The 23049-nt window shown below is 41.4% G+C and overlaps 1 protein-coding gene across 2 annotated transcripts in view; it reads left to right on the top strand.

Annotated features, from left to right (window-relative positions):
* The window catches only part of LOC122562359 (sodium-coupled monocarboxylate transporter 1-like), a 187459-nt gene that overhangs the window by 110885 nt on the left and 53525 nt on the right, over positions 1-23049 (top strand). For both annotated transcript variants that reach the window (XM_088000753.1, XM_088000752.1), the window contains exons 11-13: positions 4029-4150; positions 14095-14165; positions 14317-14403. In XM_088000753.1, the coding sequence (XP_087856879.1) occupies positions 4029-4150; positions 14095-14165; positions 14317-14403 (280 nt within the window). The remainder of the gene's footprint in view (positions 1-4028; positions 4151-14094; positions 14166-14316; positions 14404-23049) is intronic.

Below are 23049 nucleotides of genomic sequence, written 5' to 3'. Positions count from 1 at the left end.
CTATCCTTTTCCATCACTATTTTAAAACGAATAGTATTATGGTCGCTGGCCCCAAAATGCTCCCCCACTGACACCTCAGTCACCTGCCCTGCCTTATTTCCCAAGACTAGGTCATATTTTGCACCTTCTCCAGTAGGTACATCCACAAAGTGAATCAGAAAATTGTCTTGTAAGCACTTAAGAAATTCCTCTCCATCTAAACCTTTAACACTATGGCAGTCCCAGTCGATGTTTGGAAAGTTAAAATCCCCTACCATAACTACCCTATTATTCTTACAGATAGCTGAGATCTCCTTACAAGTTTGTTTCTCAATTTCCCTCTGACTATTGGGGGGTCTATAATACAATCCCAATAAGGTGATCATCCCTTTCTTATTTCTCAGTTCCACCCAAATAACTTCCCTGGATGTATTTCCAGGAATATCCTCCCTCAGCACAGCTGTAATGCTATCCCTTATCAAAAATGCCACTCCCCCTCCTCTCTTACCTCCCTTTCTATCCTTCCTGTAGCATTTGTATCCTGGAACATTAAGCTGCCAGTCCTGCCCATCCCTGAGCCATGTTTCTGTAATTGCTATGATATCCCAGTCTCATGTTCCAAACCATGCCTTGAGTTCATCTGCCTTCCCTGTTAGGCCCCTTGCATTGAAATAAGTGCAGTTTAATTTATTTGTCCTACCTTGTCCCTGCCTGCCCTGACTGTTTGACTCACTTCTGTTCTCAGCTGTACCCGTCTCAGATCGATCTCTTTCCTCACTATCTCCCTGGGTCCCACCCCCCCACCTTACCAGTTTAAATCCTCCCAAGCAGTTCTGGCAAATTTCCCTGCCAGTATATTAGTCCCCTTCCAATTTAGGTGCAATCCGTCCTTCTTGTACAGGTCACTTCTACCCCAAAAGAGATTCCAATGATCCAAAAATGTGAATCCTTCTCCCATACACCAGCTCCTCAGCCATGCATTCATCTGCTTTATCCTCCTATTCCTGCTCTCACTAGCTCGTAGCACTGGGAGTAATCCAGATATTACTACCCTTGAGGACCTCCTTTTGAAATTTCTGCCGAACTCTCTGTAATCTCCTTTCAGAGTCTCAACCTTTTCCCTTCCTATGTCGTTGGTTCCAATGTGGAAAATGACCTCCTGCTGGTCCCTCTCCCCCATGAGAACATTCTGCACCCTCTCTGAGACATCCTTGATCTTGGCACCAGGGAAACAATGCACCATTCTACTTTTTCTCTGCTGGTCACAGAAACGTCTGTCTGTACCTTTGACTACAGAATCCCCTAACACAATTGATCTCTTGGAAGCTGATGTACCCCTCATTGCATTAGAGTCAGTCTCAATACCAGAAACTTGGCTGTTCGTGCTACGTTCCCCTGAGAATCCATCATCCCCTACATTTTCCAGAACAGCATACTTGTTTAAAATGGGTATATCCACAAAAGACTCCTGCCCTAGGTGCCGACCTCTCTCACCCTTCCTGGAGTTAACCCATCTATGTGACTGTATCTGAGACTTTCCCCCCTTCCTATAACTGCCATCCATCACATACTGTTGCTGTTGCAAATTCCTCATCGCTTCTATCTGTCTCTCCAACCGATCCACTTGATCTGATAAGATTCACATCCAACAGCATTTATGGCAGATATAATCCGCAGTAACCCTTAAACTCTCTTTAAACTCCCACATGTGACAAGAAGTACATATCACTGCAAAGGTCATTTTTGCTCCTTCACAATCTACAGACCCAGAAAATAACACCGTCTTATTCTTCTACAAACACTGCCCCAGGTTAAATTAATAGCTATGGCTTATATTTTAAGTTTAATCAAGAGACTTATCTCCAAAAACATATAATCAAGGAAGAATCCACTATACTCACTACTGCAGCCTTTTTCTTGGACAGACTTAAAACAACAATTAACTTATCTGATTCTGTGCTGTGAACTTCAGCCAACAGTTCCTCCAAGATTAGTTGTGAATTTCACTGTTTGTTAATTTTCCCAGATGCACTCCGATGTCCAGCGATACACGAATTCAAACAGCAAAGGCGGTAACTGTGCAGGTTCACTGCTCTGCCAGTTTCTTTCTCTGTCTCCTGCACTGTCCTCACCATGTGCTTCCTTTGTCTGCCCTTCTCCCTTTTATAGACAATAGACAATAGGTACAGGAGTAGGCCATTCAGCCCTTTGAGCCGCCACCGCCATTCAATATGATCATGGCTGATCATTCCTAATCAGTATCCTCTTCCTGCCTTATCTCCATAACCTTTGATTCCACTATCTTTGAGAGCTCTATCCAACTCTTTCTTAAATGAATCCAGAGACTGGGCCTCTACTGCCTTTGGGGCAGAGCATTCCACACAGCCACCACTCTCTGGGTGAAGAAGTTTCTCCTCATCTCTGTCCTAAATGGTCTACCCCGTAGACCATTTAAACTGCTGTTGTTTTGACTTTTTTTTCCAAAGTTCCAAAACAATGCAACAGCATAAAAACAGTAATTGCTGCTCCTGGAATTTGAGGAAATCACCTCCAACACCTAAAATACCTCTAAAAAAAGGAGCAGCTCTTATAGCCAGAAATTTTTCTCGTCCTCCATCTTGGATTAAGTTCATCTACCATCTCTTATTTTCCATACTCACTTTCTGTTGGACCGGAATTCAATTTGTTAACTTTGAAAGAATGCATACTGTATACACTTGAGTAATAGTCGATCTCATGTAAAGGTTGACCCCCTATTTTTGGCTAAATAATCCAGAATTTTCCATACATCTCGATCATAGTTCTTCACAGATAACAGATCAACGTTTATCAGTTAGTTTGCCAGCCATTATGTTCCACTCCAGCTTTCCAGTCTGCCGGTTGTTCTGCTTTGTTGTATCCTGCTCCAGGTTTTCAGAATTACCATAATTTTTTTCATTCATTTAGAGATCATTTGGGCTTCTGCTGATGGTATGATATGAATTTTGATGGGCATGAATTTCAGCCCTTCAAAAATAGTATCCATCTAATAGTCGACCCCATAAATTTGACCTTAAAATGTAGTCAAAATAATTTGACTATTGCTTGAATATATACGATAAGTAGAAACTCTTATTGTTTTGATATTTTTAGCTGGCTTTCTCTGACATTGTTTCCTCTTTGTTAATCTTTCAGTCATTCTTTCCTTCTTTTTAACATGCTCTGTTCAAACTTGAGCCCTTTTTTTTCTTTGAACGTGATACTGTCTTTAACTTGTTTAGTCAACCATATGTGGTGCATCCTCTCCTTAGAATTTCTTTTACACGTCATTCTGCTATAATGCACGTTTCATTAATGCAAATTTGCTATAACACGATTGATGAATTAGGAACACTGTTTCTAAAGTGGTTATAACGCAATTCTGGCCCTGGTAGTTTAAATGGTGCTGTTATTTCATGATTTTCATATAACACAGGGTTCCGCAAGCATGGGATTACCAAGTTGTACCAAGACTGTACTTATTGGAGTGCATCTATTCTGTGTATTTTGAAATATCCCTTAAAATAATTTGTCTGCCACTGCAATTCTATTGAGTTATCCCATTAACTGTGTTGTCATGCTTCTTTTGTCTACTTTTTAAAAAAGCCCTAAGCTATTTAATCTGCTTTCCATGGAGAAGACACCTTGGCATCAGGTTTACAACACTCCTCTTCAAGAAAAACAGGACAGAACAAATCAGTCTTAAAGGCATATTTTGTTCCAACGACAATATAGTTGGGTCAGGTTTTTAGGAAATGTCTGTGAAAAAGATACTTTCTTAAGGATGCCCTGCGGAGGAAAGCAAATAAAGGTAGCAGAATGATGAAGCAGACAGAAAAAGGATGTAGAGAACAATGTTTGACTATTTTAAAGAGAGTTCAGGTTTTATAACATATTCGAATGAAGATTTAAAATTCCTGTAATAATGTTGTAATAGAAATATGCTAAGCATTGAAAAACCAATTAAACTTTCTGTTGTATTACCATTTAGGAAGATCTGTAATACTTATTTTTCTTTTTCTTATCCACAGCACAATCTCTTCTGGCATTAGTGCTATGGCTGCAGTCTTTGTGGAAGATTTTATAAAACCAATCTGGAAACCTTGGGAACAGCTTTCTAATAGAATGAAGACTCTGGTCTCAAAGCTTCTAGGTTGTCTTTAAATTAGCAACTTTAAATTTGTTTTTCAATAGTGTGCTTTAGCAACATTCCACATTTTCTTTGTTTTTCCATAGAGGAGTTTTATGTAACTTTTTAATAATAATCCCACAGATGATCTTGTAAACATAAGAAAGGAAAACAGGAATTTCTGGACATCCATTTAACAAAAAAGCAATAACTGAAAATACATCCCAGTTCAGTCAGCAACTGTTAAAAGCAATAGATTGTGATATTATGGCTCTGTTCACTTCATCAGAATGTACAATGGAGAATGAAAAGATGTCAGTGGGATCAAACAATATAAACAGTAAAAGAACATGAGGAGATTGAGAGAAGGAGAGTTTTTAGACCAAAGATTTTCCATTGCAATCATGTGAGGTGTTTTCTTATAAGCTTATGCTATGTTTTCATATAGGCATCTTGTATTTTAAATTTGGACGGAAGAGTCTATACTGGACATATAAAAATATCAATAGGATGTGAAACTATAGAATGTGAACTTAATTACATTTGATCAATGTGGCCTATTTATCCTTTCACTTCTATCTTGCTTTACCAATGTGTGTAGTTGCTTTTTTGACTTCACATGTGTAACTGCCATGTGATATCAGCTAGCAATGTAAAATTTTACACACTTCTTGCTATTTCTTGCTGCATAACAGGTTGAGACACAAAATTAAAACTGATGGGAGTGAGTTTTGATTAACAGATAGAATATGGAGCATAGGAATAATTTTTTTTTATAGCTTGGGAAGGTACAGCCAGAGAAATATTACAAGGATTAGTGCTGATTACAATTTATATAAATGGCTTAAATGAGTGTAATGTATCCAAATTTGGTCCAATGCAGGGTTAGGCAGGAAAGTAAGCTGTGCCAAGGATATAAAAGATTTAGATGGTTAACATAAATTGGAGAAGACAGCCAAGTGGTATTTGCTGAACTGTTAATACAGAGACCTTGGTAATGTTTTGGGGATCCAGGGCAGATGGTGGAATTTCAATGCAATAAAAATCTAGAGCTAAGAGTCTAGTGATGACCATGAAACCATGTTGATTGTCAGGAGAAACTCATTTGGTTTACTAATATCCATTAGGGAAGGAAACTGTAATCTTTACTTGATTTGGTCCACATATGACTCCAGTCAGTAATCTGGTTCACTCTTAACTGCCGGGGTGAGCCCTGAAGAAGGGCTTATGCCCGAAACGTCGATTCTCCTGTTCCCTGGATGCTGCCTGACCTGCTGCGCTTTTCCAGCAACACATTTCCCACTCTTAACTGCCTTCTGGCAATAAATAGTGGCTTAGTCAGCGATGTCCTCATTCTGTGAATGAATTAAACAAAAGACCACAATAGATGGTCTATTATGTGAGAGGAAAAATTGAAACATTTTTTAAGTAAACAGAGATTAGAAACTTTGGATCTAGAGGGACTTGGGTTCCATGTATACAAGGAGAAAGTGAGGACTGCAGATGCTGGAGATCAGAGCTGAAAATGTTGGAAAAGCGCAGCATGTCAGGCAGCATCCAAGGAGCAGGAGAATTGACGTTTCGGGCATGAGCCCTTCTTCAGGAATGAGGAAGGTGTGCCAAGCAGGCTAAGATAAAAGGTAGGGAGGAGGAACTTGGAGGAGAGGCGTTGGAAATGCGATAGGTGGAAGGAGGTAAAGGTGAGGGTGTTAGGCCGGAGTGGGGGTGGGGCGGAGAGGTCAGGAAGAAGATTGCAGGTTAGGAAGGTGGTGCTGAGTTCGAGGGCTGGGACTGAGACAAGGTGGGGGGAGGGGAAATGAGGAAACTGGAGAAATCTGAGTTCATCCCTTGTGGTTGGAGGGTTCCTAGGCGGAAGATGAGGTGCTCTTCCTCCAGCCGTCGTGTTGTCAAGGTCTGGCGATGGAGGAGTCCAAGGACCTGCATATCCTTGGTGGAGTGGGAGGGGGAGTTGAAGTGTTGAGCCACGGGGTGGTTGGGTTGGTTGGTCCGGATGTCCCAGAGGTGTTCTCTGGAACGTTCTGCAAGTAGGCGGCCTGTCTCCCCAATATAGAGGAGGCCACATTGGGTGCAGCGGATGCAGTAAATGATGTGTGTGGAGGTGCAGGTGAATTTGTGGCGGATATGGAAGGATCCCTTGGGGCCTTGGAGGGAAGTAAGGGGGGAGGTGTGGGTGCAAGTTTTGCATTTCTTGCGGTTGCAGGGGAAGGTGCTGGGAGTGGAGGTTGGGTTGGTGGGGGGTGTGGACCTGACGAGGGAGTCACGGAGGGAGTGGTCTTTTTGGAACGCTGATAGGGGAGGGAGGGAAATATACCCCTGGTGGTGGGGTCCGTTTGGAGGTGGCGGAAATGACGACGGATGATACGATGTCTAGGAAGAGGGAGAGGTCTAGGAAGGGGAGGGAGGAGTCTGAGACGGTCCAGGTAAATTTGAGGTCGGGGTGGAAGGTGTTGGTAAAGTGGATGAACTGTTCAACCTCCTCATGGGAGCACGAGGCAGCGCCGATATAGTCATCGATGTAGCGGAGGAAAAGGTGGGGGGTGGGGCCAGTGTAGCTGCGGAAGATGGACTGTTCCACATATTCTACGAAGAGGCAGGCATAGCTGGGGCCCATGCGGGTGCCCATGGCTACTCCTTTGGTTTGGAGGAAGTGGGAGGATTGGAAAGAGAAGTTGTTCAGAGTGAGGACCGGTTCAGTCAGTCGAAGGAGGGTGTCAGTGGAAGGGTATTGGTTGGTATGGAGGTTGGTGGGGTGGTAGGTGAGGACCAGTGGGGTTCTGTCCTGGTGGCGATTGGAGGGGCTCAAGGAGCGGGAAGTGGAGGATTGGAGGAGCGGGAAGTGGAGGAGATGCGGTGGAGAGCATCGTCGATCACGTCTGGGGGGAAATTGCGGTCTTTGAAGAAGGAGACCATCTGGGTTGTACGGTGTTGGAACTGGTCCTCCTGGGAGCAGATGCGGCGGAGACGAAGGAATTGGGAATATGGGATGGCGTTTTTACAGGGGGCAGGGTGGGAGGAGGTGTAGTCTCGGTAGCTGTGGGAGTTGGTCGGTTTATAGTAAATATCCGTGTTGATTCGGTCGCCCGAGATAGAAATGGAGAGGTCTAGGAAGGGGAGGGAGGAGTCTGAGACGGTCCAGGTAAATTTGAGGTCGGGGTGGAAGGTGTTGGTAAAGTGGATGAACTGTTCAACCTCCTCGTGGGAGCACGAGGCAGCGCCAATATAGTCATCGATGTAGCGGAGGAAAAGGTGGGGGGTGGGGCCAGTGTAGCTGCGGAAGATGGACTGTTCCACATATTCTACGAAGAGGCAGGCATAGCTGGGGCCCATGCGGGTGCCCATGGCTACTCCTTTGGTTTGGAGGAAGTGGGAGGATTGGAAAGAGAAGTTGTTCAGAGTGAGGACCGGTTCAGTCAGTCGAAGGAGGGTGTCAGTGGAAGGGTATTGGTTGGTATGGTGGGAAAGGAAGAAGCAGAGGGCTTTGAGTCCTTCGTGATGGGGGATGGAGGTGTACAGGGACTGGATGTCCATGGTGAAGATAAGGCGTTGGGGACCGGGGAAGTGAAAATCATGGAGGAGGTGGAAGGAGTGGGTGGTGTCCCGAACGTAGGTGGGGAGTTATTGGACTAAGGGAGACAGGACCGTGTCGAGGTATGCAGAGATAACTTCGGTGAGGCAGGAGCAGGCTGAGACAATGGGTCGGCCGGGGCAGTCAGGTTTGTGGATTTTGGGCAGGAGGTAGAAACGGCTAAACGCCAGCTAGCGGACACTTCCTCCTACTGCCCCCTTGACCATGACCCCACCTCCCACCACCAAACCATCATCACTCAGACCATCCATAACCTCATCACCTCAGGGGATCTCCCATCCACCACCTCCAACCTCATAGTCCCACAACTCCGCACCGCCCATTTCTACGTCGATTTTCCTGCTCCTTGGATGGTACCTGACCTGCTGTGCTTTTCCAGCACCTCTCTAATCCAGACTCAGGTTCCAGCGTCTGCAGTCCTCGTTTTTACCTTAGTCTTAAATAAACTTACTGGCAGAGAGCCTTCTCACTTGTATCCTTAATTGACTACTCTGACATCTCAGAGATCGTGATAGTGCAGTAAACCTCCAGCATTTCAAGATGTAGTTTTTGGTGGTTTATCGAGAGTGCTAGTTCATAAGGTGCCAGTTAAAACAAAGTTTGCTGTAAATAGTAATTGTGCAGTACAGAAATCTGGGCTGTGCATTCTATCATGAGAATCGACGTTTCGGGCATAAGCCCTTCTTTGACCTGCTGCGCTTTTCCAGCAACACATTTTCAGCTCTGATCTCCAGCATCTGCAGTCCTCACTTTCTCCTGTGCATTCTATCAACCTGAGTCTAAAAAGAGAGTAAGTCGTGGAATTTTGTGTAGTTTGATAAAACTTTTATGATGATTCCTGGAATAGTGGGATTTGATTTTCAGTGCACTACCCCAGGGTGACATGACAGGTTGAAGTCCTTGATTATTGATACTTAAGGATCTTTATCTTTCTGGGGCTGGGCAGATGACTGGTCTCTGTCGGTTCTCTGAGTACCAGTAGTCTGGGTTTTTTTTCTCAGCCAGTTGCAGAGCCGACACAGTGAGGTGCTCACCAGATTGTGAACCCATAATTTCCAGCCCTAATATTCCCACTGAGGTGTTAGTAACTGAGCTGGAGAAGAATGTAGGAAGCAGCCTTGTTGATGCTTTCACTGAGGCCTTGATGCTCTTCTCCTCAAAAGTCCATGAAGTGCTTCTAGGAGTGTGGGCTGTTTCTCTGCAGAAGTGGTTTAGATACTGGTTGTTGGATCAAATTTCTGCAGATAACTGCAAGACACAAGAGAGAAGGCATGTAGTTAGAAGTGGTGTGCAATGAACAAAACTGAAAATGGGATTAATGCGAGCATTGCAATAGAATGAAGAATGGTATTTACTCAGTTGACAGGACATTGATATCTCTGTATCCCTGCAGAGTAGTCCTAGTCTTCTCCTGCAAGGGCCAGGATTCTCTTCTCGTAGTGGGTGACGAGTCTAATGTCGGTCACACTTCCACCTTTACAGGCTTGCTCTGCCCTGTTATGTGAAGAGAGTCTTATGTATTGAGAGAAAAGGAAGATTTGAGTGGGGTGAACATGAGTGGATTGGTTGTTAATCTTTGTGGAAACCAGATGTTTTAAGGGGCTGAGGAGTCACTGCAGAAGACGTGTAGGTTTAGTGGTGTGGGAAGTTGGGGATGATGACAGCAGGTGAGGGAAGATGTTGCAGAGTATGAGCCTTGGTGTGAGATTTGTGCAGCAGCAGCGTGAGTGTGAGGTAGTAGAGAGAAGAGTGTGACACTTAACCTGGTGAAATGGAAAAGATCATACTTACAGCACTTTTGGCCATCCTTCCAGCCTGTAGATATGGGACAGACCTGGATGGCAACTTCAGACCAAACTGCAAGGGTCCTCTACCTGTACTCCAAGAGGTGGATAGTCCTCCTTTACATCATCCCCTCAACAAGGACCCCTTTGTCTCTGTCAGAGAATCACAATGCCATCTTCCCCTTTTTTGAAATCTTCCAGAAGCGTACTTGAGCAAGCAAGGCAGCTTCAGGATGCCAGTTCTCAACTGGGTTCACAGCAACTGTTTAAAGTTGGAACAGCCATATGGCATTTCAGCCTGTGGATATCCACCAAATAGTAAGCTGTTCTGGTAATGGCATGCAAGGTTGGGCCCCGAATTGAATATGACAAATGCTGCAGGGGTAGGATAGGAAGTTTGTGAGGCACATTTGATAAGACTTTGCATGAAGAACGTGCTAGGCCTTTTTCATTGGAGGGAAAGAACCTTACAAAAAACTTGATGTAATTTGAATTTAGCCAAAATAAAATCTTAAGATGCAACCCAAATAGTTTACTATCCTATGCAAAGGAATTGGTGTACAAGCATAAAGATGTTATACTGAAATTGTATAAGGCCTTCAGATCAAATCAGGAGTTTTTTTTTCTTTCCTTCAGGGAATGTGATCATTTGTTGCTCATTTCTAATTGGTCTTGAGAAGGTTGTGGTTGTGAACTGCCTCTTGAACTGCAGTACTATTAGGAACGGGATTCCAAGTTTTTGACAGTGTCAGTTAAGTAATGGTAAATCAGTTCCATATCATGACTGGAAGCTTAGAATTGGGGACGTTCCAATGCAATAATTATAGTTGGTAAGGTAGAGAACAGTGGTACACAATTTTTACAGTATCGAGGCACACTTTAGTGAGACAAACAATTCACAGCATACCCATTTTTTTCAGCTGTATTGGTTATTCATAAATGCCACATTTACTTTCGGTTACTATGGTTACAGCTTTGATGGAGAGATTTGCAACATAGTGCATGTAACAAGCTAAAGAAGGATCAAAAACATTAACAGCACAAGATACATTTTCAAATTCTTCTTGACACAACTATTTGTAACTATTCTCACAAGATAACCATCACATCGTGGTGAGTAATGCTAAATTTTGATGCTTGGCTCCCATTTCTGCATACAAGATAGTGAACAAGCGTGATTTCAATAGTCATGATTTTAAATCATTCACAATTTTCATGACTTGTTTCTAATATTGCAGCTAACTCTGATGGCTTCATTTTGGCTACAAGAGCTTCACGCTGGAGGGTGCATTGGATGATCTGAATGTCAGACCTTTACTCTTCCATCTTACATGACAAATTCTTTGATTTTCCCTGTCATGATGATGGCTTCAACACATGGCCCAGATAGGTTTATTTTCCCCCAAGTAGGTATCTGTAACCTGAAATATTTCTTCAGCAGTTGCATGGCTTGGTAGCTCCTTACAAAAGAAATAAATTCTCCTGAATGGAGTTCCCATTAACATACTGAATGTTAGCCAGCAGTTGATAGTGACCGTTTATTATCAATGGACCCTGAACCTGAAAAGAAAAATTAGTTTCTAGCAATTAACTGCTGTTGCAGCACCTCCTCAATATCAATTGACGTGTCATCAATTTGCCAATTAAGAGAATAGAATTTTGTTGATCTCTTTTGCAGCATCAATTCTTGACATCTGTTATGGACCTGACCAGATCCCCTCAAAATATTTTAAGAAGGTTGCCTGGACCCTAACGTTTTCTTAATTTTAAAGTTTGATGTGATGCGACTCGTCAAACAACTTGACATTAAGCAAAACACAATGTATTTAAAGACTATAATGAAAATACAAACAAAAAACGGGAAATTTAGATTAATTTAACTGTTGGGAAACTTAACCGAATAATAGATACAGTACCTATTACTAATTAACTGTTTCAATATAGTATCATCCCGTTAACACACCCCTTGGCAAAAAGGTAAATTCAGACAGATTCTTACATGCAGTTCTCCAATCTAGGAGGAAACAACTTCAAGAGATTTCAGAGCAATCAGCAGTAGGAATCATTCACTAAAGCTACCAACTCTTCTAGTATTCCAAATAGTTTATGACTACTAAAGCTAAAAAAAACCTAGAAAGCCTGGTCTATGAGAACTGGCCACTCCCATTCAAGCTGCTTCCATTGTTCCAACTTTTAAAAAATTACCCAAAGGTCGATTAAGTTGTTTACTTAGGCCATCTCCAGTAGCTAGTTCAGCGCCTCTACCGTTACAGACTCTCTTAAAAAAAAACCAAGACAAAATAACCTTTTTAAAGCGACAGCATTGTCACTCACCACATTTACATTTTGTTTACATGCAAGTATGATTAAGGTATTGGTAATGATCAGGATTTTGTTTGTTTTTGTTACAAGCTCAGCCACCAGGTAACTAGACTCTTGAGCTTTATCCAGTTCCTGCACACACTCTGCCAGGCATTGGTTATGCTTGATGTTTTGTTCTCTCAAGATCTGAATGTATTTGTTCGCAACAGATGGATATTTCATCTCATAGACTATCTAGAGTGCAGGCAGAAGCCATTGAGTCTGCATCAATCTTCCGAAGAGCATCCTACTCAGGCTCTGCCCTCTATCCTATCCCCCCATTACCATGGCCAATCCACCTAATCTGCACATCTTTGGACAGTGAAACTAAACTGGAGCACCCAGCGGAAACCCATGCAGACATAGGGAGAATGTGGAAACTCCACCTAGACTGGAATCAAAACTGGGTCCCTGGTGCAATGAGGCAGCAGTGCTAACCACTATGCCACATATGCAAATGTTATCTTAATTTACTTCATACCATTGCAATGTTGGCCAACTCCTGTCTGCAAATGAGATATTCAGATGAGGGGTAAGTGGCATCTCCTGTTCACGAAAATCCAAAAGCCTTATGGTTCTCACTGTGCTGCCTCTGAACAGTTGTTGCTTTTCCCATTGGGTTCAGACTTTGTGTCGACTGAATCAGCAGAAAAATTGATATGTTTTATCAAGAAACATATTAATTGTTTCTTTGAATTGATTTTAAGACTTAGATCAGTGGCTTACCTAAGAACATTACAAAAATATGCACCTTAAAATCTGTGTTAAAGTCGAAACATGTCCAGGTAGACTGGCCAGTTCAATGGTTGTTCAACAATCATGCACCTCTTAATTCCATGTATGCAGGTTCTTCGCATCTTGGAGATTTTATCCTCAATCACTGCACATGCGAATGTTTGGGCTTGCGCATCTGCAAGCAGTCTGCACAACAAGCAGATTTCCCAACGTTAACCGAATCTCTATCAGAAGTCGCCACAAAGCAGTGCTACTTCCTGAGAACTTTGCAGCAAACTTCTCATAGCCCTCAATTGATCTAAAGTGCTGATGAAAAAAATTTAGATGTTGCAAAAGTGCATCTTTTATATGTAAAACATTGCTGTCACTGTGCGCTGAGGTGGTTGGAGTGAAGTTTAAATAATAGGGTTGCACTGCTGATCACATGGGCTGCTCTGTCCTGGATGGTATTGAGCTACTTGAGTGTCATTGGGGTTGAACTTAAACAAGCAAATGGAGAGTATTCCAAGACACTCCTGATTTATTCCTTGGACATAGTAGATTTGCTTTGGAAAATTGGGGGGAATTACTCGTAATTGAATTGTCACTTCTAAACTTTGTTTCAATTTATTCATAAAATGTGGGCATCCCTTGTTAGGCTTGCATTTAGGGGTCCATCACTAACTGACTAGAGGATAGTTAAGAGTTAACTTTTCTTGTGATTCTGAAGTCACAATTAGGCTAGACTAAGTAAGAATGGCCAGATTTCTCTCTCTAAAGAGCATTAGTGAATCAGATGTGAATTAACAACAATCAGCTTGTTTACATAATTGCAAATAGACTAGATTTTTAGTGATTTCAAATTTCCTCAATCTGTTATGGTCCAATTTAAGTCTATATGCATCAGAATATTAGCCTGAGTTTCCTGAATAAATTGTCCAGCGACATCACCACTACACCACCACTTCCCCCATTCCTATATTGAGAGTAGTTAAGTCAGAGAATGGCAGATTTTAAATACTAAGGGATATTGGAGTATTGCTGAAAAGTGTGTAAGTAGGAGGTCAACCATAACTAAAACATTGATGAAAAGAGATTAAAAGTTGAAGCTTTTTGTATTCCACTTGTCAGAACCAGGACACAAAAAACAGCCTTGAGAAAGGAAACATGTTTTATACTGCTAAGAATGGTTAATCTTAATTCTCAGACCAAGCAGGTATCTTTTGATTGGACAGGGCTTTGCAATGGTGATGCTGTTCAGTTTACCTGTCTGCATGATCCCTTGTTTTGAAAAGAATGCAACATACATCAACATTGATCATTTTGCAATGGGATTCCTTTTAGGCCCAGCTCTATCAAATATTTATCAACTATAACCTCATTGAGTGAAGGGATCTACTTCTCTTAATTACATTCTTTTATTTTATCTAAGTGTTTTGTAGATGCTATTTGAAAAAGGAATATTTAATTGGATTAATCTATTGCTCTCTGATCATGTGCAGCTATGATATTTGGACTTGGTACAATAGGCCTGGCCGTGATAGTCTCTTTCTTACAAGGAAATATAATGCAGGTAAACATGTTTGAAACATTTATCAAATAATGTTTATGGAGTTATGAAGGTACATTTTAACAATGTAGATATGTTTCATTTTACTTAGCTAAGATTATAGCAAGTGTGATTCTGAATGTAAAAGTTTACTTTTCTTTGCCATTCTTCTCAGGCTGCACTAAGTGTTGCAGGAATAATTCAAGGACCAATACTGGGTGTGTTCACTTTAGCAGCATTGTTTCCAAAGAGCAATGGCAAGGTATGGTTATGTATTCAAAAATCCATGGAGAGACTTGTCTAAATTGGTAGTGTTTTGATATTGAAAACAGTGAAAAGCATGGCACTAGGGTCTACAAATGTGTTATGTGTGCGAACCATTGTAAGACCAAAAGATAAAAGAGCATGAATTAAGCCATTCAGCCCATCAAATCTGCTCCATCATTAAATATGGCTGATATGTTTCTCAACCTCATTTTCCTGCCTTTTCCCCGTAACCCTTGACCCCTCTTTTAGCCTTTCATCAGGGCCAGCAAAACAGTAGGTCAGCTAAATTTGTAAGGATTGGTTTGCAGATATTATTCAGAAATATTAGCTAGCAATACAGTAAGCAGGGTACTCTGAAATAGTTCTATTTTCCTAATGTTAAAGCTAAACAAACAAAACATGTAATGTCCAAAAGTCTGATGTTTAGGAAAGGGCAGATCTACCAGACATGGACTTTTGCAGACATTTAAAGTGGAACCTGGTTTTGTATGAATGCTATCCTGTCTAAAATGATCAGATGTTATACTTCACTTCAATAACATTTTTGTGTTGAATACACTGCTATATAATGTAGTTGAAACAGGTGTCAGAAGAGGCAACAAGGTGAGTCTCCAGGGCTGAAATAAAAAAGCATGTTTGTGAGCTGCCACTGAGCAAGAAAGAAAACAAAGATCACAGTGACAACACTATTTAAGAGAAAATCGCTGCAATCCTTCCGGCTGCAATAGCTATGGATTTGTTGAGGAAACCAGAAGAATTACAAGCACTTTACCACTGCAGGGAAGAGACTTTCAAAATACATTCCACCCAAATCTCTTTGAATAGCAGAAAAAAACACAGCAGAAACTTTATAAGCTTTGAAGGCTTATTTTGAGCCCAAAGGTGAATGTAATGTATGAAGAGTACCTATTCAAAACTAGGGAACAGATTAAAAAGTGTGCATTGATCAGTATGGATTATTAGTACTAAGGATCAATATATTATGCCATTAACTCAGCATGTATAAATTTATGCAATTAAAAGAAGAGCTAATTAGAGGCAGGACTATATTCGGACTAAGGAATCCAAATGTGAAGCCATACCAACTGAGAGGAGACAATTTACATTCAGGAGAAGAATTGACATGTACATAAGTGCTGAGGTTGTTAATCTACAGATCCAGTGAATTCACTGCCATGTCTTGCATTATCCTGACAGATGCTCCAGGCATGTGGGGCAGAACAACTACAGATAAGGGACAGGATGCAAACACTACTCTGAAAGGTTAGATTGCATGGAGTCAAGGGTGAGCTAGCAAATTGGATACACAATTGGCTTGATGATAGGAAGCAGAGGGTAATAGTTGAAGGATGCTTCTTAGACTGGAGACCTCAGGGGTGTGCCTCACGGGTCGGTGCTGTTTGTTATCCATATCAATAATTTGGACAAAAATGTGAGGAAGGCTATCAGAAATTGCAGCAGGACATTGACCAGCTAGGGAAGTGGGCCGAGAAATGTAAAATAGATTTTACTATAGATAAGTGTGAAGTGTTGTATTTTGGAAAATCAAATCGAGGAAGTTTCATGGTGAATGGCAGGGCCTTAAGGAGTTTAGTGGACAGAGGGACCTTGAAGTTCAGAAGCATGGTTCTCCGAAAGTGAAGTCACAGGTAGACAGGGCACTGAAGAAGGCTTTTGGCACACTGGTCTTCATCAGTCAGGGTATTGAGTATAGAAGTTGGGAAGTTGTGTTGCAGTTGTGTTGTACAGGACATTGATGAGGCCGCACATGGAGTATTGTGTTCAGTTTTCGTCACCTTGCTATGGGAAGGATATTATTAAAGTGGAAAGAGTACAGAAGACGTTTACAAGGATATTTCCAAGACTCAATGGTCTGAATTTTAGGGTGAGGTTGGACAAGCTAGGACTTTTTCCTTTAGAGTGTAGGAGACTGAGGGGAGATCTTAAAAGAAGTATGTAAGATCATGAGAGGCATGAAGAGGGTGAATGCATTCAGTCTTTTTTCCCCAGAATTGGGGAATTGAGGACAAGAGGGCATCAGTTTAAAGTGAGGGAAAGAATAAAAGAATACCTGAAGGTCAATGTTTTTATACAGGGTGGTACACATGTGGAATGAGCTACCAGCGGAAGTGATTGAGGCATGTATGTTAACAACATGTAAAAGGCGTTTGGACAAATACATGAATAGGAAAAATTTAGAAAGATATGGGCCAAGTGTTGGGAAATGGGATTATTGTGCTTGGACATTTTGGTCAGCATGGACCAGTCTGGGCCGAAGGGCCTATTTCCATGCTGTAGAGCTCTATGACAGTCTGACTCTAAGACATTATACAGAAGAGGAGGCATATCCAGCATGAGGAGATCACCATTCTCACTGCAAAAGAGCTGAATCATTTTTCATAAAGCACATTATTAAAATGAAGCAGGCGGTACAGATGGCCACTGGAAAGGTAGTGGTTGAAGATTCTGATAGATCACTACACATCTCACACAGATTAGTTCAGCCAAGTCAAAGGTGAGACATGGCAAAGTTTGTGATTGTGTTAAAATGCGACTGCAGAAGGAAAATATCAGGTCAACCTAAAATTGATAGCTACTCGTGCTTCATGTTATATCATGACCTTCACAGACTTGTACAAAGTAGCTCAAGATGTTGATTCAAAGATGAAGCCCTCGAATATGTGACGATACTGTCACTTTAAAAAGGTTATTTTGTCCTTGGTTTTCATCAAGAGAGGTCGTAAAGAGATGCTGAAATGTCTACTTTAACAATGACAGGGAAGTGGCCAGTTCTCCCAGTACAGGTTTTTCTAGTTTGATTTAGTTGTACCAGAGAACCTGCTGCAGTCCAGAGAAAGGTTCCAAGCTTCAGCAGATGAATCTTGACTGACTTTTCTCTCTGAAATCTCTCCTGCTGTAAGAACCTGTATTTGAATTTACCTTTTGCCAAAGGGTGTATTTATGGAATGTTACAGGAATTGGAACAGCTCTTTAGTTAAGTTGCGGTGTTGGGTCAGTTAAGTTTTCCAATATTAAGATATTCTAAATTCCCTTTTCTTTTGTTTGTGTTTCAACCGTAGTGTTTAAACAAATTCTGTTTGCTTAAAGCCAGGTGGTTTGACCAGCTGCATCACACCTGGAATATTCACTTCACATCTGCCTTTAAAATAAGAAAACTTAGGGTCCAGGCTATTTTATTAAAATGTTTTGAGGGGGTCTGGCCTGGTCCATAACAAATACTGTACAAAGCTAAGACTATATGATAGTTTCATACTTATGCTGAGAGGATAGATTATTTTGTGATCCCATTACAATAAATTGAAAAAGAATCTGGCGTTCCAAGTCGTAGACAACAAAGAAATACAACTACAATCTGAAGCAAGTCAAAAGATTTGGGTGGTAACCCTCAATATGTTAAGAGATTTGCAATGTGCCACAGCTTACTGGACCATTGCACCGTGCATGAATACAAATTTGTGTTCACAGAATTAAGATGTCTTCTAGTAGAATGTCATATCAAAGTAGATGGGAATGCAAGTCCAATTCAGCATCTGCTGAGTGAAGTTCCAGCTACCCTCAAAGGAGAACCTGGAAGACAAGACAGAAGAGCTGGAAAAGAGTTGAGTAATCAAGAAAGTGACAACTCCTACAGAACAGATTTTCCACATAGTAGCAGTGAAATCTGCAAATTATTTTTATTCACCGTGGGACATGGGTGTCTGTGGCTGGCCAGCGTTTATTGCACATATTGTCCATTAGTTGCCTTGGAGAAGATGGTGATGAGCTGCCTTATTGAACCACTGCAGTCCACATTGTGCACATTTGTTGATGTCTGCTTTGTTCCACAAATCTAGACAACACAAGTTTTCTGTACAACAGCAGTAGCTTTATTATCAGACAGCCGGCAACAGATTCAAAGTGTCTCTAAAGTAGCCGTGTGTCTACTTGTAGTGACACTTCTTCACGAATCTCTGCCTTACACATAGAGACGGTGTATTTTATAGAAATTAAATAAAGGTATATCAGTCACATGGGCGATTGTCATCATATAGTTTAAAGTAGGTAATTATGAATTTACAAAGTGCGATGAATTTCGATGTCCTATGATAACGTGTGAATGGATTTCTTCTTCATGATTATGTGTTGATGGGAAGAAATTAAGGCAGAAGGGTTCACATACCTATGCTAATATGGAGGAGAAGTAAGACAATGGGAGCGGGAGGCAGTTTAACAGGGTTGTGGCCAAGGCTATCTGGAAAGGGCAAATTCCTCTGTCTGAGGCTACGGGGGAATCCACATGTGTGGCTCCACTAGGCTCTATTTCTGAGATACAGTTAGCCTTCCCCCTACTGAGGTGTTCTGTCTGTATTGTAAGAGTATTGGTTTTCAATTGATACTGCAGTAAGTCCTTTGGCAGTGGAATGTTTAACCCTTGAGTCCCCAATGTGTCCTGAAACAGAAGCAAAGCATGGAACTGACCCCTCTGTGGCATTTTAATTTCCTCACATTGACCCACAATGCCACTAGAGAGGGAATTCCATGATTTTGACCCAGTGGCAGTGAATGAATGACAATATATTTCCAAGGCAAGATGGTAAGTGGCTTGGAGGGGAACTTGCAGGTGGTGGTGATCCCCTGTATCTGTTGCCCTTGTTCTTCTAGATGAAAGTGTTTGTCGGTTTGGAAGGTGCTGTTGAAGGATCTTTAGTGAATTTTTGTAGTACATGTTGTAGACAGTTGAAGTAGTGTCTATTCAGTAATGGAGGGAGTGGATGCTTGTAGATGTGGTGCCAATCAAGTGGCTGCTTTGTCCTGGGTGGTACCAGACTTCTTGATTTGAGTGTTGTTGGAGCTGCACCCATCCAGGCAAGTGGAGAGTATTCCATCACACTCCTGACTTGTGCCTTGCAAGTGATGGACAGGTTTTGGGAGTCAGGAGGTGAGTTACTTGCAACAGTATTGCTAACCTTGAACCTGCTGTTATAGCCATTGTATTTCTATAGTGAGCCCAGTTGGGTTCTAGTCAATAGTGGTGGATTCAGTGATGGTAACACCTTTGAATATCAAGAGGTGGTGGTTATATTGTCTCTTTTTGGAGATGGTCATTGCCTGGCATTTGTGGCATGAATGTTACTTGCTGCTTGTCACCCGAAGTCTAGATATTACCAGACCTTGTTGATTTGAACATGGACTGCTTTAGTATCTAAGGTATCATGATTGAATGGTGCTGAACTTAGTACATCAGCCAACATCCTCACTTCTGACTTTTGATGGAGTGAAGGTAATTGAAGAAGAGGTTGAAGATAGTTTGGCTTAGGTTGCTACCCTAAAGATCTGTGCAGAGATGTCCTGGAACTGAGATGACTAACCTCCAGCAACAACAACTATCTTCATATGTGCTAGGTATGACTCCAGCCAGCAAAGAGTTTTCCCCGATTCCCACTGATTCCAGTTTTGCTAGTGTTCCTTGATGCTACACTTGGTCGAATGCTGTCTTGATGTCAAGGGCTGTCACACTCACCTCATCTCTAGTGTTGTACACTTTGTTCATGTTTGAATCCATGCTATAATGAGGTCAGGAGTTCAATGGCCCTGATGGAACCCAAACTGGACATCATGAGCAGGTTATTGCTGAGCAGATGTTGCTTGATAGCATTACTCGTGATACCTTCCATCACTTTACTCATTATTGAGAGTAGGCTGATGGGATGATAATTGGCCAGGTTGGATTTGTCCTGCTTTTTGTGCATTGGACGTACCTGGGCAATTTTCCACATTGTCAGGCAGATGCCAGCATGGTAACTGTAATGGAAAAGCTTGTCTAGGGGCACAGCAAGTTCTGGAGCACAAGTCTTCAGTTCTAATGTTGGAATGTTGCCAGGGCCCATGACCTTTGCAGTATCTCGTGTCTCCAACCATTTTTTGATATCATATGGAGTGAATTGAATTGGGTGTAGATTGGTATCAGTGATGCTGGGGACCACTGGAGGAGACTGAGATGGGTCATCACTCGACATTTTTGATTGAAGATTATTGCTAACGCTTCAGCCTTATCATTTGCACTGATGTGTAGGGCTCTTTCATCATTGAAGATGCAGATATTTATGTAATACAGTATGTTGTTTAATTGTCTACCACTGTTCATGACTGGAAGTGGCAGGACTGCAGTGCTTAGATCTGATCTGTTGGTTGCGGGATCGCTTAGCTGTTTCTGTCACTTGCTGCTTATGCTGTTTGGCATACACATTTACTGGCTTCACCAGATTGACACCTCATTTTTAGGTATTGTTCTTGGCATGCCCTACTGTACTCCATTGAATTAGGCTTGATCCCTGCCTTAATCATAATGGTTGTTTACGGATTATCTCAGACCATGAGGTTGCCCGTTGTGTTGGAAGACAATTTTGCTGATTTAATGGCCCACAACACCTCATGAATATCCAGTCTTGAGTTGCTGTGTTCAAAGTTGCTCCATTTAGCATGTTGATACTGTCACTGCACAATGGAGGATATTGTCAGTGTGAAGGCAGGACTTTGTCCTCACAAGGACTGTGAGGTAGTCACTCTTATTGATACTGTCATGGACAGACACATCTGCAGCTGTCAGATTAGTAAGGATGAGGTCAAGTATGTTTTTCCCACTTGTTGGTTCCCTAAACACCTGCTGCAGACCCAGTCTAGAAGCTCTGTCCTTTAGGACACAACCAGTTTGATCAGTAGTTCTGGTTACAGAGTTACAGATTGAAATTTGATTACAGAAATATCATCTGGATGTGGGGAAGCAGTTGCATATTGCAAACTTACTGCTCAGAGCAGCCCTCCTGATTTAAAAAAAAAGTGGAGGATGCTGTAACAGAGTGTGAAACCTGCCAGATTCAACATGAAGCAGTAGCAGGTAATGTTCTGGAAGCAGAGAAACTGAGTAAAATAGACAAATACTTTACTCAAATCAAACAAGCTATCCAACAAGATGCAAGTCTCCAACTGTTGCAAGAAATTGAGGTAAAGGAATGATCAGAGAACATCAAGAGCACATCTGTTGCTATAAAGAAAATATTGAGAATTTGGAAACAAATTTACAACCCAAAATGCCATATTGTACAAAGAAAATTAGCGTAATTATCCTGACGGAATTAAAAGGAAAGATGTAAGGGTAAATTCATGCAAGCTACCAAGGAATTGAGTCAATTTTGAGAAAAGGAGAGATAGGCTATACTGGCCAAACATGAACAGTCAAGGAGCATGTCAGCCAGTTCAGAGTTTATAATAAGTACCAAAGTAGCAACCTAGAGTGCCGCTGGTGTTGCTGTTGATGATGATGGTGTTCCATAAATGAAGCTAGGACTATATCACTTCACTATATCACCGGAACTGATTATCTTTTCAAAGTAGATTACTATTCTCACTATTGGGCGATGGGACAGTTGACTTCAGTGGCTGCTGCTGAGATCGTTAATTGTCCAGCTGTATGACATTCCTGATATTGTCACAAGCAACAGTGACTCTCATTGCACAAGTGAAAAAGTCAGTTGTTCATGAAAGATCGATAAATTCAATACCAAAAGTGATCCCCACTCAAACGTAAAGGCCAAAATTGCCAAAGGAATCATAAAGAAATTGAAGAAATCCTTTTTAAGTGCAGAAGCATATCTACTGAATGCATGTAAAAAAGTGCAACACAAAAGGTTAATGTCACACTTTACAGAAACTACTCTTCCAATAACAAAAGCAATGACTAAAGCTAGAAGTAGTAACAGGTGCGAATGAAAACAACCAAGGTTAAATGTCAGAAGGCCAAACTTCATTTTGACAAGATTGCTAAACCATTATATTGGAAAGCCAATCAGGGTACAAATATTTAACCTTCTCAATAAAAGCCAGCCCAAGTGGCAAGTCTAGACCTGTGTGGAGTGGCTGTCACCTCAGCCATGTGTGGTAGAAGTGAACAACTAGAAATATTGTGACTAATGCGGGCAAACATGCTCAACTGCAGAAGGTGTTCCTCAACTGCCAGCAGCTGGTCAGGAAGGAGTGTTGCATCATTTGTACAGAACACATAACAAATATCAGATGCAGAGGTTCACGGCAACCAATAATAAAAATAAAACGACACTATCTGCAACAACAAATGACATAGGAATGACATGCTTGAGATTCACCACCCAGACGAATATTCAAGAACACCAACAATAATATGTAGTTGGAGCATTAAAAGACCAGCATGATTTTAGGGCTATGTATGCAATGCATTTACAGAGACTGATGGAAATAGTGAACTGTGAAGGCATGACATCAATAATCATATATGGTTGGTAACTTAGATAACTAAAAATATTTAGATTCAAATGTTTTAATCTGCCATAGTCACGTAACTTCTACTATGAAGCACACATCTGAGATATCACTTAAATAAAGACACTGCTATGTTGTGCACTCTAAATACCTTTTCCCTTTATTGTTTTCTCTTTTCAGTTATCCAAAGAAGTGAGGCTAATTTTTAGGCTTATCTGAACAAAAAAGGCCTTGAGATCAGATTCTAACACAATACCAACATTTAAAAATTTCATGCCTTCTGAAAAAAAATTTTGCTTTGCTGTTCTTACTACCAATATCCTTATACTTCCTTACATTATATTCCATC

The sequence above is a fragment of the Chiloscyllium plagiosum genome, unplaced genomic scaffold (assembly GCF_037043375.1).
Source record: "Chiloscyllium plagiosum isolate Xiang-an unplaced genomic scaffold, Cpla_swu_hap1 HiC_scaffold_25, whole genome shotgun sequence".
Lineage (NCBI taxonomy): Eukaryota > Metazoa > Chordata > Chondrichthyes > Orectolobiformes > Hemiscylliidae > Chiloscyllium > Chiloscyllium plagiosum.
Note: the sequence above shows the minus strand (reverse complement) of the source record. Positions and strands in the feature narration are given on the sequence as shown.